Below are 18,273 nucleotides of genomic sequence, written 5' to 3'. Positions count from 1 at the left end.
TGGTGGAAGAGGCAACCCGTAGGGCTAGTGTGCTGTGTGTGTACATACATAGGTGTTTGTGTGTGGTGAACATCTTTAAGGACACAGTTAAGCATACTGTTTGTTACATATTGCAAGCAATGTTTAAAACAAACCATTGGATTTCTCTCCTGTCTTTGTTCATTAGCAAAGAGGTGGCAAATCTTTTAAAGAAATGTTTAACTTTGTGGAATATATGGGAGTTACAGGAGTATTTTTTGCAACTTCATAGTCCCTTGGTATAGTTTTGTGTCACAGCCCTTGACTCCTATAGATAATCTTTGTCAACATCTCACCTGAGGCTGTTTAATTTCAGTGGATTTTTTGAGCTATGAAAATAGATCAGATTTAAGTCTTTATCTGCATCTCTGATTGTTACTAAAGCTAATTCTGAAATCAGCTTTAGGTTACATGGGTGTTAAATACAACCCAACCAAGTGTTTAACTCTACTGTGCAAAGGCTGTTTTCAAAAGGTGCAAGGCTGAGGCATCTAATCCATTATCAGAGGGGCAAATACTTATATCCTAGAAGTTCTTGGTGGTGTAAATTCCTCTGGAATAAAGCAGATATTTACCCAGAATGTTTGTTGTAGGGCAGCAATAGACAAATACTGTAAGAGCTGCTTTAACCACTATTTGTTGCTAGTCAGTAGTTTTCCAAATTATAGATCACCCCATCTAATGTGTTAATGCTAAGCATTCTTTTTGAAATGCAGTTCTCTCCCAAGGCTCTACATCAAATCCAGAAGCAGTTTACTAAAGGTAAAACTGATCAGTGCTTCATCATGTGTGTTAAATGTGTATGTGTGCTGGCACTTGGGGAAGAAGGGACAGGGGTGCCAAACTGTTCAGTACCAGTTTTGTTATTCTCATCCCTTTAGATCTGCCTAAGGTGTCAGTTTATTCAGGAAAAACCAACAGGGAGCATCTGCTTCATTTGGTTTTAATGATTTCTTTGGCTACTAAATGAAGGGAAGCTTCCAAGTGATTGTTCTCCCTAAAGGAAAGAAGTTGTACGAAGACCAACTTTCGACTTCCAAGCTGTGCAGCTGTTGCAGAAAATGGAGGCTTTTTTTCCCCCTCTGGCTAATGAAGAGATTCTTGTAGGGAACCAAGAGGTCGTCCCAGTTTAATGTTGTAAGGCAAGTTCCATTTCAGTATCTCCTGATCTTATTTTCATCTCTGAAATTCACTGTATGGCCAAAGTCACGATGGGGTTTTGCACAGTGTAACATACGTGCTGAAGCCCTACAGAAATGGTTTGTAAACATAGAGTGTGGGTTGGGAATATGTTCTTTCATTTCCCTGTGCCTGCTCTGATTGCTTTTGAGGAGCAAGCATTGAGCTGTTAAGCACTATTTTAACCCATTCATTTTCCTAGTAAGAAGAAGGGAATTGCTGCACCACAACAGTGAAGCAAGATGGTCAGTGGAGCCACAGGAACAAGAGATAACAGAAGGCAAGCAGATGTCCATATGTGCCAGGTATGTTTTTGACAAGTCCATGACAGGATCACCTCCATGGGAGTCTGAGGCTCTGGGGAAATAAAGAAGGATCTGCTGTTTTATCTTTCCTGATAAGCCTGTTTATGTGGAGAGCCAGGATCAGGGGGTGACTTGTGGCCAGTGAAGTGCCACAGTGGGTGCAGTGATTAGCTTTGCCTACTTGCTAATTTGTTTGGTTCCTGGGTAATCTGGTCTGTGGATAGCCAGTAGCTTTCTGCCTGATGTTTCTTAACAGTTGGTCTCTCACAAATGAGACTGACAGGTCTTCTGCAAATGAGCTGGGGAGTTCCTTGTTATCACTGGGACTTCTCCCATCTCCTGAAATGCAGCTCTGTTCCTTGCAGCAGTGTACAGCAGTGGTTTTGGAAGGGGAAGCTCTTGCTTAGTCTTTCTGGTTAAAACTTTAGCTATGAGACAGCAGCTCAACTCATGCTCAGAACCAGGGTTTCTAAAGCACTTCCTTTGGAAGTGTGGCCAAAACTCTGTTTTACAGTCAGCATGAGACTGAGGGAGTAGAGGGAGAGAGATGGCTTGTTGAAAGGCAGTCAGGAAAAGAACCCATCTCTCCTTTGATTATGTTCCCACTAGTCCCTGCTGCTCCCAGGGTTTCGGGAGGATTGGTGCATCCACACATGAATTACAAATCATTAAGGGAGCCCACCAAAAAGCAACAGCAAAGATATTCCCACCCAGGGAAGCAATTCTTCCTCCTGAGGAGAGCTGAGAAAAAATTCTCCCTCATTTAATTCCTGAAACTCTACTCGCTACGTGGCCATGACTGAGCTTCAGAGTGGGGTCAAGCCCATGTCTCTTTGGTAACACAGGGTCAGGCTAGTACAGGCATTTGTGTGAGCTGCAGCTCCAAACTGACAGTTAAGCAAAATATTCCGTTTTCTTTGCCAGCTGGAGCTAGCCCTTGTTTGCAGCTCCTTTGCTATTCAGCAGACCATAGATTTTTCTAGGAACACCAGCAGATGCTGATCACGAGGGGCTGCATGATAGAAAGTGGGAGAATGCTTGGGGGCTGAAGAGCACTCTTCTTGTGGCTCCCTGGGGAATGCTGCTCCCTGCTACAGCAGATACAATCCTTTTTAGTCCATGACCCACTGTAGAAAATACAAGCTTTAACCGCTGTTCCCACAGGAACCATGCAGGAATGTTGGGTTCTTGTGGGCTTTTTTTTTCCCCCAAGTTGTGAGATGGAGGATAAATATGTAAGTGCTTTTAAAATAAAGAGCTATATGAGGATTTGCTAATTCTTTTCACATGGGCCACCAAGGAGCCAATATGTGGTAAATCACATTCAGCTGCTTGCACTCTCCCTCCCCTGCCTGTGGCCTGTATTTGGACTGGTGCCCTAGAGATGAAATGCTGATGTTCGTGCCTTGAGCCATGAGATATTAGGTCTTTCTTCTTTCCCTGACTTCCCACCTCCACAGAGAATGCCCACTTCACAACAGGGGAAGCTAATGGGAGCAATTTGTTCCAATGCTGAACAATACACACTCAATCCATGGATAAAGAGGTATCATGGGAGGCGAGGTATTGATTTTAGACAGTCAGACAGCTGCAGTTGTAGCACTAATGGTTGTTCTCTGTGTAGCACCTCTTAGCATGAGTATATATGTTGTAATAGATTGTTCTTGTGGTGTTTGGGGAACTTGAGCAATGCAGTGCCTGTGTGCTTCCTGACCTGCTGCACCAGGGCTAACTCTGCTCTCTAACTCAAACACAGCAGAGATATTTAGAAACAGTGCTGAAAATAACATTTACTGTTAGTAATGCTGAATATAGGGAAGGAGAGGAATGCTAAGAATAAACCATGGAAGGGGGAAAGTACTTAATTTTTGAGCTAAAGCTTACCCTTGGGAATGGAGCCATATGTTGTGTCTTATACAGCAGCCCCCCTTTAAACATTTCAGCAACTAAGATTGAAAGGAGCAAAACAAGACTGAGGTGATTTAACAAGGAAAACGTATTGTGTTGTGCAAATGATCCAATGCTTTATGTTCCCCATAGTCTCTAGTTGACCATTGTAGGTTTTATGCAGCATTATGTAGCATTCATTCCCTTCTGACAGCTGGTTAAAGTCTGTTTTTTCATGTGATGTTTATTGCATGCAGAGAGATTTCAGGATATGCCTCCCTGACTGCTTAGAAAATCCCAGCTCCCTACAGATGATATCCAGGTCCTGGTCACTGCTGCTAACAGCATGAAGACAAAGCAAAGTCAGTTCTGCACCCTGCCTTCCTTTCCTGTTCCCCATTACACCATATGGATTCCCTCAAAGTGTAATGTGTTCCACTGCTTTTAGACACTGTGCAGAAACCCAAGCCAGGAATGTTTTTCTGTCCAAATATAGTCAGGATGACAGTTCTCGCCTGGAGTCCAAACCAAATACCCGCACTTGAGAACCTGAGACCTCTAAAAGCCATCAGAACTCTGAAGTCACAGCAGCAGTTCTCTGCCCTTGTGTAAAAGCAGTGCCTTCAGGCCCTCATGGAGGGTATTGTCAGCTCTTGGAAAAGACAAGGATGAAATGAATTTAGGGTTCTGACTAACTACCTGCCCTTGGCACAGGGCAGCAGTGTCCTCCTGGGAGATGTCTGAAGCATCTGAGAGAGGCTTAAATTCTGATAAGTGCTCTAGATTTGAGGCCACTGGTGGCTGCATCTGAGAGTCCTTTAAGCTCAAGTATCTCTTGGGAAAGCCATGAGATCCTTAACCCAGGGCAGAGGAAAGGGGTGAAGTGTCAACAGATGTGCACTCTGGTCCTAGTAATCCTTAAACTATCTATGGAAAAGAGCTGTGCTTGAAACTTAACAACCACGGTATTCATGAACTAGGTGTAATCCTGAAATTCTGCTTTTTATCAGCAGCACGTCGCTGAGGATTCTGGCCAGAGCTTGTACACCAAGGAATCCACATGCACAGAGACTTTATCAGAAGCATTGTTACTGTGCACAGCATCGAGTTCATGTGTCTCCCTTAGCTCCCCAAAGTTGCATCTGTAAGTTCTGAATACCTCAGCATAAGAGCTTTCCTCATCTGACTCTCATTGCCACGATAACTGAGGTTTATCTTGGCCTTACTGCTGAGCTGGTTTCTGAGCAAATACTTGGCTTCAGTTTTTAAAGTTCTAGAGGCATTCAGCAGCCAGGGGTTTGGTGAAGTTGGATGCAGAGGCGCTGAATTTCTATGTGGATGGGCACAGTGCATTCCCAGTTTATGGGGGGAAAGCAAACTATGTGCTTTCCAAGAAACCCAGCACTCTGATCCATCAAGGTCTAACCTGCTTCCTCTGCTTGATACCTTGATTGGAAAGCAGCATCCTAAATGTGTCACAGAGGCTATGAATCATTTCTAAGCTAAAGATTCCCATTCACCCATCACATGTGGCACCAGAAGGTAAATAGATGATGTACAGTATTGTCCTTTTCACCATTCAGAATACTTCAGTAACTCATGGGAAAGAGCTTGGTGGGCTCACCTTTAGCAGCTGCACTCATCAGAGACTGACAAACTTGTTCAGGGGACTTGAGACATGGGTAAGTTTAGGATTGGTGGTGTTACCAATTTCTCAACAAAACGTTGCAAGCTTGGTTATGTACTAGGGGAAACAAATCAAATTAACCCATTTTCCATTGTTAACAGTGCAGGAATTTTCTGAAACCTCCCAGATGCTTCAGATACCCCCTAGGAATGTTTTACAGTGGCTGGCAACAGAGCTACTTCTTCCCTGCCACTTGCTTGTGAAACCAGGAGATTGCACAGTTCCTTTTCCTCTGCCTGAATGCTCAGCTGAGAGCAGCCCCCCCTCAGGAGCACCGAGCATCCAGACAGAAAAATGATGCTGTTTCTGAAAACCTGACAAGTGCTGAGTAAGCTTTGTAAGAAGTCCTGAACTGAGGGAATCTCTCTCATCATTCAGTTTAAAGCCATTCCCCTTTGTCACTACATGCCCTTGTACCAAGTCCCTGTCCAGATTTCTTGTCGGCCCCTTTAGGTATTGGGGGCTGTTAAGAAGGTCTCCCTGGAGCCGCCTTTTCTCCAGGCTGAACAAGTACAACTCTCTCAGCCTGTAAGCCTCATGGAAGCTGGAGCTGATGTTTACTTTTATCTGAGTTTGTAAACTCCCTGAGCAGAATGTCCTAAGCAGAGAAGCCCTCCCTGCTCCTTCACAGCATCTCATTTTTCATTTCCCTCCAGAAGACAGCCCTTGACTAATGACAGCTCTTCTAGCGTTAAGCATCCCTAATGCAACATTCCAGGGGCGTGATGCTGGCTTCTGGATTCCTTTTTCTACCCCCTCCCCCAATTCTTTTCATTACATAAAGCTGGTAACTGCACATTTGTCCTCTGTTGATTACAGTCAGTTAAAAGAGTTCACATCCATCCCAGCTTGTTTCACTTTGCTGCTTCTCCTCCGCCAGCCCAACTTTCAGCTGCAGTAACATGATTCCACTTGGCAGAGGCTGAGAGAATCTTTGGCACATTGGAAAGAAGCTTAATGTAAAGGCTACTCTCTTCTTTCTTAATTTTTTTAAAGCTTATTGGAACTCCAGTGCTTCTGCACAGCTTTGACAGTCACTGCAGGGCTGCTCACAAACGCTCCAAATGCAAGAGGATTACCAATGCATTCTGTGAAGAGAATGTCTTAGTATCTGTCACATCTCCCTCTAAGAAGCATTCAGGAAATACATGGATCAAGTAGAAGAGCTTTCTGCAAACAGAAGGAAGAGCTTCCTCTTGGTTGACAAGAAAAAGAGTAATGGCTGTAGAACCATGGTGGGATTTTTATGCATATTCCCGGTGGTGGCTTTGCTGGCTACTGTGGGAGATCCAGCTGGAGCTGCACTTCAGGAAAGTCAGGTAGGAGAAAGGATCTGATTCTCAAATGCTTGAAAGGGGAGTGGGGATATCAAACGTATGTGCATGTGTATTCTTTTAGAAGATGGATACATTCAGGAAGCAATCTAAACACTATATAAATAGCTCTAAAGGCAACAGGTCTGTTTGTGGCTGTTTGAGTCCCTTTTTGCAAAGGATCCTAAAAGGTAATTATGCATCTAAACAGAACCAGGTCATTAGAAGTGTGTGTGCAGGTTGCAGGCAGCCAAACAGTGAATGCACAAAAGATTTGAGATATTTTTCCTCAGAGCTCTGGCTATTCTTCCGAGTACCTCTGCTTCCCCAGCCTGGTGTGATGTGGCATGCATGTATTCCGATGTCTGCAGCAGCAGTTCCTAGGAACTCCAGAGGCAGGACTCATGCTGTAAGATCTAAACTGGGAGTTAACACTGAACCTACAGAGACCATTAACTGATACTAACTTTCTGTCAAGGTCCATCTTTAGCAAGATATTGCAGGACAGACTGGTTGGGATTCAGGAGGAGCTGTGGTAGGGCTCTGGGACTCTCAGAAGCTGATCTTAACTTCTGCTTTTAGCTTAATTTTACCTTTAATTAAAAAAAACCTAAGCCCAGTCTTTAGGTGCTCACATCCTCTCCTGCTGTTGGTGTCTGTGAAGATCCTGGCAACAGCACCCCTGGTTTGCATTGTATGCTCAGGACTCTTACTAACTGGTGCTAAGTCAGTTACGTTACTGCTTAGTTTGAGTGGAACTCTATGACTCGGGGAGGAGAAGAGAATGAATTGCATTCATCACAACTCCGTGAAGTAAATTATTGGAGGTCTGACTGCACAGGGTGAATAGTGTAGAGCAGGGATGTTGGCCAGTGTCTGCCTTTATATATGTTGGCGTTTATTGCAGTGGTTGAGTACCTTCTAAGCTTTGTGAATGTTTGAGACCTTAACCCACAGTCACATGAGTTTCCAGCTCAGAGCAGCTGACCTCTTCTCCAGTATTGCCATAATCTTGGTTCTTTGGCATCCAGGCAGATCCTTTTGATCCAAATTACACTGAAATTTTTAACCAGGTCATCCCATTTCTGTGCGAATCCTCCGTCTGAGCTGTAGCATGTGTGGTTCTCCCCTCCTTCCCAATTCAGTTTGCAAGACTTCCTTAATTAAAAGCATCCTTTTGCACCAGTGGGAGGTAGAACAAAGGCTAGAGAACAACAGAATGTTTGAGCAAGGGAACTCAACCGTCTTGATCCAGTGACCCGGTCAGATACAGGTTGCAGTGATTGCTCTTGGCCCTGAGTCACCCTTACTTTGGTCTGTATTTGAGGGACACATGACTTTCTCTCCTGCACTTTTTCAGCACTTACAGCCTCAGGGTTTTAAGGTCAATGGCTTCTCTTACAGCTCCAGTCGATCACTGAGACACAGACTAGCTGATCCTTCACCACCTTGCCTGTGCTGCACAATTTTCCTTTCATATCAAGGCAAAATGATAGTCATAGAGTAGAATCAGAGGTAAAAAGCCACTGAAGTGGAGGGAAAGAGGCAGCAGCCAGTTCATCTTCATGTATGTGTGCCTTGGTGAAGAAGGGGCCAGGCCTTGAGCTAAGCAAACCTACAAGTATGTGTTCCTCAGCCAGATCCCTTAATACAGCAAAGTGGTAAAAGGGAAAAGTGATCCTGTGTGTTCTTTCAAGAGCAGATTGGCATCTGAAGGCTCCCACAAGTGTGATCTAATACCCTGCCAAAAGCTTGCAACTTAGAAGTCAAGGGATTAAGTAACATCTCTGTTTCATAGGTGATGCTCTACGGTGTTTGCATTCCTCATGTTCCAGGGCTCCGCTGACTTCACGTTGTGAGTCAAAATCACAGCTTGAGCTGGAAGAAAAACCAAGACTGTCCTAAAAAAGAAAGACACTGAGATGAGAATAAGGTAGAAACTAATGCAGCTCACAGATGGGAGCAAAGGAGCCTGGTGGCCTGTTAGAGTCCCTCAGGCTGTTGCCAGTGATGACTAGCTGTAGTCACAGAGGTGCTGGTGATTTGAGCAGTACCTGGCAGCTGCTGCTTTGGGCTCCTTGTCTTTTCTTGCCATTGGCTTGCTGTGAGGCCAGCGAGATGCTGTTTTGACTCTCAGAGCCTCAGCTCTTCCATGAGTAACACAAAGACAGCTCTTGCTTTCTGTAGAATGCTGTGAGGCTGAACAAACACGTACTGGTGCAGCTTTTGTAATGTTGCCACTGTACCTATCAGTAAGTGTCTTGGTGCCTCTGGAGCAGCGATGACTTGGAGATGCTCAGTGTCTTAGACCTAAAGAGGGGAGGCAGAGCAGGTAGGCTTCCAGAGAACAATGTTGGGTCCCATTCTTTTACCTCCATTACTCAGGGCAAAAAGGCTTTTATAGCTTGAGTTGGACGTGTCATGAAATTTGATGGCTTTTACTGTATGATGGCTTTAAATGCACTCCAGGGTTTCCAGGTTTCCTATTTACTTTGAAAGCATTTCAGATCCCCAGTGTAGCTCTATGAAGAGCTCTCTGCACAAAGAGTTGCCTGTTTTCCTCATTTATCCAGTATTTCATTTTTTCCTGTGGTGAAGCTGGAGAGCAATAGCAAAGTGAAGAGGAAATGAAAACTTTCCAGGAAGAGCTGCAGCACTGGCTGTGGCCAGAAACCTACTGAGGCCTCGTTTCTGTCTGTCTCTCCTGCCTTGGTTTTGTTCAGCACACTTTGCACAGGCACACTTTGCACAGCACTACCAGCTGCTGCACTGGTCTTGTCCCCTGGACACCCTTAAGGGAGTACCAGTTCTCCCCAGCCTCCACATACCCCATACCTATTCTCTTTTAAACTGCTCAGTCCTCCTGTTTTGTCTTTTAAGGAAGATGCCATATCACCTGGGCTTCATGGAGTGAGCGCCTCTGCTTTGTACAGTGCAGCTTTCCCTCCTCGGCCTCCAGCACGGAGAAAACGATACACGATCACCCCAGGACACTTGAAATGGGACCACTTCAACTTGACATATAAGTATGGATTTGTATTAGCACTAAGAGATAGCACTAAGCAATGCTGGGGTCTTGAGTTCTCCTGCCATGGGTGTAAATATTAACCAGACGAGTACTGCTAATCCATTTGCTAGTGAATGGGTTGTTGCTAAAGCCACTCTCAAGTAGGAATAATTTCAAATGCTACACGTCTTACTTCAGCTGTGGAACACATGAAGCATTGTCACTATGCTAGAAGCTAGAATCATTCTATGATTCTATGCTGCAGCGCTGATCAGGACATGTTGACCTTCCTGTGGACAGCAGGGGTTAGTTTTCCCTCTTAAGACAAAGAACAAGTGGTTGGCGTGAACCCAACTCCTTCACAACGAGCAGAGAATATATCTCCCTTTACACTCATCCCATCTGAATTGTCCAGGTTTACACTCATTAACAGCCTGGCTTGATACAAAACCTTCTGCTCCCTTTAGGATGTGCTGGGCCGAAGGGAGAACATAAAGAGCATAGCTAAAACACAACCAGAGGGGATAGCAGAATATACACAGCTTTTCCCAATTGCTACACTTCAGGCAGTTTCCTGAATGCAGATCTTCACTGGGGACAAGGTAAGTTTCTAGGAGCCATCTGTATGTTTCCATGGTACAAACAGGGGTTCTGCCACCCTGCACCAGTAGTATTCTTACGGTTCAGCTGTAGCTATACCTGTGGCCTAAGCAAAACCTTTCTTGAGTCTTTCTCCCAATTTTTCTCAAAGAAAGTAACATATTTCACTACCAGACCTTTGATATTCTGCCTGAGTGTGTTAACAATTCAGCGTGTGCACATACATGGCACTCATTGTAGTTTGAGTGTTACGAACAGGAGTTCCCTGCTGCTGACATGCAGTTGTTTCCTCTTCTAGCAGCACTGCACAACAGACTGGAGATGGTAGGATAGTTTTCCAGAAGAATCTAATCTAAAATGATGATCTTGAGGAGGGCCAAAAGCTGTAGGCCAGAGCATGTGATATGAAAGAGTATCACTAATATATTAGTCCTTGTGGGGGGTTATTAAATCCTCTTAGTATTGAGTTCAAGATACTTCTGTTTTGAACCTATTAGAGTGAATATAAAGGCTTGGTTGTCCGATTGCCTTGAGAGCCTTCTGCTGCTGTTTGAAAAGAGCACTTCCCTGAAGCTGTTGTGTGTCCCTACAGAATCCTGTCCTTCCCAAGAAACCTCATAAACGCCAGGGACACACGCAGGGGACTGGCGGCTGCTTTCCGCATGTGGAGTGAAGTTTCACCCTTCAGCTTCAGAGAAGTGCCACGCCACGTGGAGAGTGACTTGAAAATAGGTAAGGCTGGGTGGGGACACTGTGTTAACTCCATCAGGGATTGTAGGGTTTCAGTACATAAACCAGAAGTTTGGAGGCGGGAGATGGTCTGTCTTTGCTGTGTGGATTCAGCAGGGCCACTTGGATAAGGTTTGGGGCATCATTTGCCCTCAGTCAGGTAGAGCAGCTGCTTTCAGTTGCTCTGAGTAAATGTTAGTATCAGAATTAACACTTTTCTGCAGTCAGGAAGCTGTAGGTGTTTGACAAGCATTAAAAATTCTCAGAATCTGCCACTGGGACAGGTTTATCTCTATCCCACAGGTGAGGAAACTGAGTACTGAAAGGTGAATGACATATGCAGGGTTGCACAGAGCCAAAGAACAGGTGATGGATTCCAGCTTCTTTATAGCTTCAGTCTCCCTTTTGTTGCTCTTATTGAAGCACCATTTTTTTTCTGTTACAGAATCCCAGCCTGGTTTGGGTTCAAGGGGACTTTAAAGCTCATCCAGTTCCAACCCCCTGCCATGGGCAGGAACCCCTTCCACTGGAGCAGGTTGCTCCAAGCCCCTGTGTCCAACCTGGCCTTGAGCACTGCCAGGGATGGGGCAGCCACAGCTTCTCTGGGCACCCTGTGCCAGCGCCTCAGCACCCTCACAGGGAAGAATTTTTAGCTAACACCTAATTTAGATCTAATCTAAACCCTTCCTTCTCCCCTGTGTTGCTATCCAGTAGTTACTTCCAAGTTTCTCGGGCCTAGGAAAAGGTTAGTGCTGAGGTATTATCTGCTCAGTCTCAACCCCAGATGTAAATTCTTGCTGGATTTATGGTCTGTGTGAAATGATGATTTCCTGTGCAGATGGCAGCAGCACTAACAGAACCAGCACATCTACTGTCGTTTTGCAACGCACTCTTCACTCTCATGTTGTGTGATGCTCCTCAGACATGTGATTTGCCTTCGCAGGGGCCTGTCCTGTTGCCACGTGTGAGTCCAGGTGGCCAAAACCCAGTGGATGCATGGTACACTGTGATGCTATCACAATGCTAGCAAAAAGATGGGAAGCAGCTATGGCTCTATGGCTGTCTATTTATCTACATGTAAAAGGGGAACGGTTCCACCCTGGGGTTGTCATCTTGCTGTCCAACTCCTCTTCAAATGAAAAATAATTCCAAGTGATGTTGCAAAAAAGAGCTCAATGTTCCTTTTGGAAAAGTAGACTCATTTGTGACCACTGGAAAGCTACGTCTGGGGTCTCACAGGACTGAGTACGGTTTGCATCACATAGCAATGACAACGGCTTGCACTTATTTTTCCCTTTGTGGCTCCGTAGGTTGGAAAACATACAGGATATCAGCTTGGGATTTTTAGTAAACCACAGGTTTACAGATGTTGTATCCTGCTGGGCTTACCCTGCTAAATACACTAAATCATCATCTTTCACAGGCTTCTACTCTATCAACCACACGGACTGTCTGGAGTCTCTCATTCACCACTGCTTTGATGGCACAACAGGGGAGCTTGCCCATGCCTTCTTCCCACCCAACGGGGAAATCCACTTTGATGACCATGAATACTGGATATTGGGGAACACCCGCTTCAGCTGGAAAAAAGGTAACACATGTCTTGGAGCACATAATGAATGCCTATAGGATTTAGATGAGTTCTTGTTCTGGGCTTTACCTGATCTGGGAAAGACACAGCAGAAAGAGTTGTGATTTTCTGTAGTTTTGGAAGTTGTCTCTGTGATTGAACTCCTGTAGGGGTCCATGTCTGGTGGCAGTGCTGTTTCTGAGTAGTTTAGGGGACTCAATAATCATGACATCTGGCTTCTGCTCAGGCAGGCCCATCTCTGAGAAAGCACCGTGTTCTATTACTTCAGCTGGCTGGCGTGGCTGTTGCATTGCAGTTCTCCTGGCTCTATAGACATCTTGGAGTCTGTGTCACAGCTTGGTGGGTTATTTTCTTCTTGATTATTTTTTTAAGCAGTATCAAAACTAACTCTAAATGAAAAGCAGATGGTCCTGGCTAACTAGCAAATGAAGTTCATACTGTACAGCCAACTCAGTACCTTGTTTGAAAGGAAGATATTCTGCTTTTCAACAGAGAGGAGATTTTAGGTGGCATAGAGGGACTTCTCCTGTCCTTCTTTTCCAGGTAAGATCTAGGGACAAAGACCTAGGAGATGATTTTTTAAAGCAGAAAATGTCAGTGTCTGTTAAGAAAAGAACTGATTAGATCAGGTATTATAAGTACTGAGCTTTGAAACTATGTCCTTCTCCATCAGACTCCAGAAGTCTGCTCATTGTATCAAGCGGCAATCGGTGTTTGTCAGGGGTAATAAAAATCAGGGAGCTTGTCTGGTAACAAACCTGTGCCTTGAAGTTACAGTTATCAGGGGACAGTGTGTTTCCCTAGGCTGTGTTGCTCTGCCAGCAGCTGCTTGAAACAAGCACAGATCCCTGCAAAACGTCATTCTCAGGCAAGTTTTACTAGGGTTATAAAATTAATCAGAATCCTCTCTCTTGTGGCAGTGTAACTCCATTCATTTTACATAGAGGTGGTCATGCAGTTGATTCACTTGCAATTCGGTCACCTCTGTGAAACACTAACACTGCTCCTGACTTCAGAAGGCCAGTGTGAGACCTTGCTACTTGTTTACAATGACTGATTCTCTTTCCAAACTGAATTAGGTACTTTCATGCATAAAGGAGGATGGGAACAAAGCAGAACAAAATCATTGCTCTTCTAAGTCACGTCAAAGAGATTTAGTAGAAGTATTTAAGCCCTAAAAAAAATCCACCCACGGGGGATTCCTATTTAATGCACTGATAATTTACATGTGCAAGCTGCCCCTTCCAGATGATTTCTTTCCATAAGCAGTCCGATTTAACATCGGAATCATGTGAGATTCTCATGGCCTGTAATTGTGCAAGATACCAAGACAGATGTCAGCAATAGCACCTCTTGTGAGTCATCCTTCAGTTAAGAGCCCTCTCTGCTGGAAACAGGCTTCAAGCTGCTACTGCGAAACTCGAGTTTGACCCACAAGCTATGGGGCATACAGAGGTCAATTGAAGGCTCCTTCAGACTGGAATATTCCAGCTAAGAATCTCATTCCCTAACAGCCACTTCCAGTTAACAGCAAAGTTAGCAGAAAGCTGACAAGAGTTTAGTGTTACACAGGCCACTTGCTTTCGTATCAGACATGGGTCGTCCAGAGCAGTTTTCCTGTAGTCTGGCAGTGTTGCTTTTTGTCCTGCTGTTTGAAATAAGAAGCATGTGGAAGTAATTGGCTCCTCTGCTTGCACCCAAACAGCTACAGAGATGATGAAACTTGGGTGACCTTTGATAAGACTTTATGGTTCTAGTCTAAAATACTTCCTCTGGTCCTACAGCAGGACTGGCAAATGTACTTCAGCACACACTGACAGCTGGTTTGCCATGTCTCTTCCAGGTGTTTGGCTTACAGATCTGGTGCATGTAGCAGCACATGAAATAGGACATGCCTTGGGTCTCATGCACTCCCTGAACCCCAATGCCCTCATGCACATCAACGCCACGCTGACTGGGAAAAAGACCATCTCTCAGGATGAAGTTTGGGGAATTCACAGGCTTTACGGTAAGCAAAGCAGGGTTCTGCTCTAGGCTGTGCTGTGTAAAGGTTTGTCTGATGTCAGCTGCATCCTGTGGAGCTCTCATGTTGTTAGACCCTCAGCATTTGGCGGGACTAGGCCTTAAGCCAGCAAGCAGGAACTATCCTAGTTCTTTTTATGCAAAGCTAAAAGGAGGTGTAGTGCTTGTTTCCAGCACCGCTCACTCCAAATGTGATGGACAGGAAGTTTCAGTCCACTCTCTGTGCTCTTTTGGTTGGACTTAGATTTATTAATACAAGATGATAAAACTATCTGTAACCAACCAGGCTGTGGCCAAGCTTCTCTCAAGCTCTGACATTTGCCTGTTACTCTTCAAACATTAGCTGGTGTAGGATGTAGAAATGGATACTCTTGAACCACTGATGCTACTGCTCAATATTGAGACTGTTATGCATACCATAATGGCACCCTGCTTTATCTAGTTATTGTATTCATATTACTGTACTCTTGGTTTCGATGCTTTCCTGTCCCAGCTCTACCATTTACCTTGAACAATCTGATTTAGGTGAAATGTCCATTTGTTTCTCAGAAGGAAGAGTCTACCCTAGTCTCTCCAATGCCTTGTCTCCTCCTCTTTCAGGATGTAAAGACAGATTATTTATGTGCCCATCGTGGGCACAAAAAGGATTCTGTGAGAAGCGCAGGAAGCTGATGAAAAAGCACTGTCCATCTACTTGTGACTTCTGCTATGGTATGGCACTTGTCTTCTGCTCTTCTTGGTGGGGCTTGCACAAAGGGAGGACGTAGAAGTTAAGTGGTGTCTGCTGAAGGGATGGGCAGGATCTTAATTCCACATGGGCTCAGAGCGCATCTGGGCAATTCAGCTTCAGGTAATACCTACACACCTTAAGAAGATGGATCATGTAACTAGTACTGCTTTCTCCAGGACAGAGGTATTACTTTAGACCAGACTAATACTAAAGATGCAGTCATATAATTACAAGCCATATATTCTAGAGAACTGTTCATACACTGAATGTACACGCTTCCATGGGCAAGTTGATTTTTGTCTACCTCTGTCACTTTACATGCCCCACAACTGTTACCTTTGCACATGGATATGTTACATGTCTGCCCAAGAACTGCTCAGTAGGAATTATATGTATAAATATATATAAATTGATACTTTTATGGTGCCTTAGGTAGTAACATAACTCTGTGTTTTGGAATGCCAGGAGCTCAGCCAGGAGATATGCTGACTTTTACCATTTCTTTCTCTCATCTCTGATGGACAGAATTCCCATTTCCAACAGTCCCCCCAACTCTGCCCCCACCAAGGACAAAAACCAAGACTGTTTCTGAAGGCAGGAACGTCACTTTCCGCTGTGGACAGAAGATCATTCATAAGAAAGGCAAAGTTTAGTAAGTGCTCTGTCATTTCCTCTAGTCCTTTAGGAAGCTTTACAGTTTACATACCAAAAATGAGGAGGAAGGATAGCAAAACCATGTAAATAAGAGCAGAGTTTATCTTCTAGAGCATGTCACTGTCCCATCTGATACTAGAGTAGAGAGGCTCACTGTGAGAAGGGAGCTTACAGATACCATCCCAACATTGCAAAGCATCAAGTCTGAAAGCAGAGCTGGGTTGAAAAAGGATAAAATCCAATTTACCTGTAGCACAAAGGTAATACTTAAAATCAGTTCAAATTCCCTGGCCTGTATTTTGGAAGAGTCTTACATTTACCCTTTCAGTTAATAGTTTGTTAGTGGTTACTGACGAACAACTGTGTTATTTCTGGATGTATCTAAAATTGAGAGTCCATGGGTTACTTCAGCCTGAGGACCCAAATTCCCATTAAGGTTCAGTAAGATTCAAGCTCCTGAATTACTCAGTTTAGTGCCCTGTTTTAACTTGACCTTGTTTTGTCCCATCTTTGCTGTACACTTACTTATCCAGCAAAACATACTAGAAGAACCACTCCCACATATTAACTGGTAGAATGCATTCTGGAGTTTAATTTAATTTCTATTCTTTTCCTTACAACAGCTGGTATAAAGATAAGGAGCTTCTGGAATACTCATATCCAGGTTACTTATCCTTAAATGAAGATCACATGAGCATCATTGCAAATGCAATTAATGAAGGAACTTACACTTGTATAGTAAAGAAAAAAGAAAGAATCTTGACTACTTATTCCTGGAGGATCAGACTGAAGCATTAGCAGAGGACTGAGAGCTTCCCTTCTGCTTGTTCTGTTTCAAATTCAGAGCGTTCCTTTGGCATTTTATATTTAATCTCCAGTTGTGCAATTGAAATTCTACATCAGCTGCTTCCACACCTTGGGCAAAAGGGACTCAGACTTGATCACTGGAATGTAAAACTTTTCCAGATTACTTTTAATGATAAAGGATTTATCAAGTATGTGCTGTACAGAGGATTAAAAGAGTTGGTTTTTATGAAGTGTCAGGTTTTGCAGTTGAAGTGTGGAACTCCACAGACTGCTGGAAAACAGGAATGTCACTTCATCAAAGGAACGGATGGATGGATTGCTGGCCCAGCTGCTGCAATGGAGGCAGAGGTATTGTGGAAGGAAAACAACCAGTTACACTCTCTAAGTGTTTTGCTGACCTTTGTTTTTTAGATCCTGGTACATAGCAATAGCAGAACTTGGGAAAAGTATAAGATCCAATATTACCTTTTCTTTTATTTGTCACCAAACCCTTTCTAACGATGCCATTCCACATATTGACATGCTTAGTTCCAGTATCCACAGAACACCTTTTGTCCCTCCACCCACTTTCCTGTCCTCCACCCGCTTTCCTGTGGTTTGTATTTATTACTCATGTAATCTCATCCCTGAGGCTGTTTACCTCTGTCAGCAGCTCCAACATATCCTTCAGGTGTCTGATCAATAAGCCTCTTGCCACTTTCAACAGAGATGTGGTAATTTCCATAAGTAATTTCCATCACTATCCTCCACCAGTCACCAAACCATGGACTAAATGTGCCACATCCAACAGGAAAATCTTGTTAGTATTGGCTGGCAACACCCAGTGCACTCCAATGTCCACAGTGGTGGACCATTCCCTCACAGTAAGGAATCCCTGACAGTCATGACATTTAGCAGGATTAAAGCACCTGCATTGCTCTTTCCTTAGGTTCAGCCTTTCCCCCAACTGCAGCAATGCCAAGGAAGCTGGGAAGGAAATAAATAACTTGACAGAGTGCAAGAAAGATGCACAGCCTGAAACACAAAATATACACACTCTTAGCACAGCCCATGGGTTCTCTTTTCCTGTACTCTGGGCAATAACACCCTGCTTCGTAGTAGGTGTTACTGATCTCCACCTAGGAGGAAACCTTGCTAAAATCATGCACATTTCAGTTAACAGACCAGTAATAATCTGGTTTTCCTTCCATACCAGACAACCAGTTGGGCCTAAAGAAAAAACAGTTCTGCATTCCTCCACAGAAAAACCCCAGACCAAACAAACCCAACTAGTTCCAAAATTTACCACAGTTTTAGTACATCCAAATTCCAGTTCCGAGGCCTTTACCCAGGAAAAACCTCTTAAATTATAAACATTCTATCAGTTTCAGTACATTTTAAATTAATCCTTTTATTGGACTGGTGCCTAGCTCTGATTGCACAAATACCTCAGTATTTTCCAAATCTTCCTGTTCCCAGAAAAGACCAGCAGCATTGTAAATCAGAGACTCAAAAGGATGTGATACTCCACCGTGATTCCTCAGGAGAAAGGACTGGAATATGGCATTATACAGTCAGGAAAGCTGAGCTCTTCTTTTTATGAAAAAGGGGTGTATTTAAAAGAACTTCCTATAGAAAATAAAGTTTCAAAGTCTCCATATTAAATCTTTTTGATTTACAAACCAGTAGCGTATTCCTTTTGCACCAGCACCACTGTAAATACATAGATACAGCACAACAAACCACAGTCAGCTCAGCAGAGCAC

General features: G+C 44.0%; 1 protein-coding gene across 3 annotated transcripts; it reads left to right on the top strand.

The window, feature by feature from the left end:
* The first annotated feature begins 32 nt into the window (after positions 1–32).
* MMP23B (matrix metallopeptidase 23B) lies at positions 33–18,115 on the top strand. Of its 3 annotated transcripts, XM_062620033.1 has the most exons (9): positions 1,452–1,502; positions 4,403–6,395; positions 9,270–9,415; positions 10,589–10,728; positions 12,149–12,316; positions 14,160–14,324; positions 14,939–15,049; positions 15,594–15,720; positions 16,346–18,115. In XM_062620033.1, exons 2-9 carry the CDS (start codon positions 6,225–6,227, stop codon positions 16,518–16,520), a joined length of 1,203 nt encoding a protein of 400 aa, XP_062476017.1. In that variant the 5' UTR covers positions 1,452–1,502; positions 4,403–6,224; the 3' UTR covers positions 16,521–18,115. The 3 variants fall into 3 exon arrangements, with proteins under 3 accessions (XP_062476018.1, XP_062476017.1, XP_062476016.1); XM_062620034.1 differs by lacking the exon at positions 4,403–6,395 and having other exon boundaries at positions 33–1,502; XM_062620032.1 differs by lacking the exon at positions 1,452–1,502 and having other exon boundaries at positions 3,091–6,395.
* Positions 18,116–18,273: the final 158 nt, after the last annotated feature.

This window comes from Pezoporus occidentalis, unplaced genomic scaffold (genome assembly GCF_034315485.1).
Source record: "Pezoporus occidentalis ecotype Australia unplaced genomic scaffold, CSIRO_AGI_Poc_V1 ctg219, whole genome shotgun sequence".
NCBI lineage: Eukaryota > Metazoa > Chordata > Aves > Psittaciformes > Psittacidae > Pezoporus > Pezoporus occidentalis.
The sequence above is the reverse complement of the archived record's forward strand: the minus strand, read 5'-3'. Positions and strand labels throughout refer to the sequence as shown.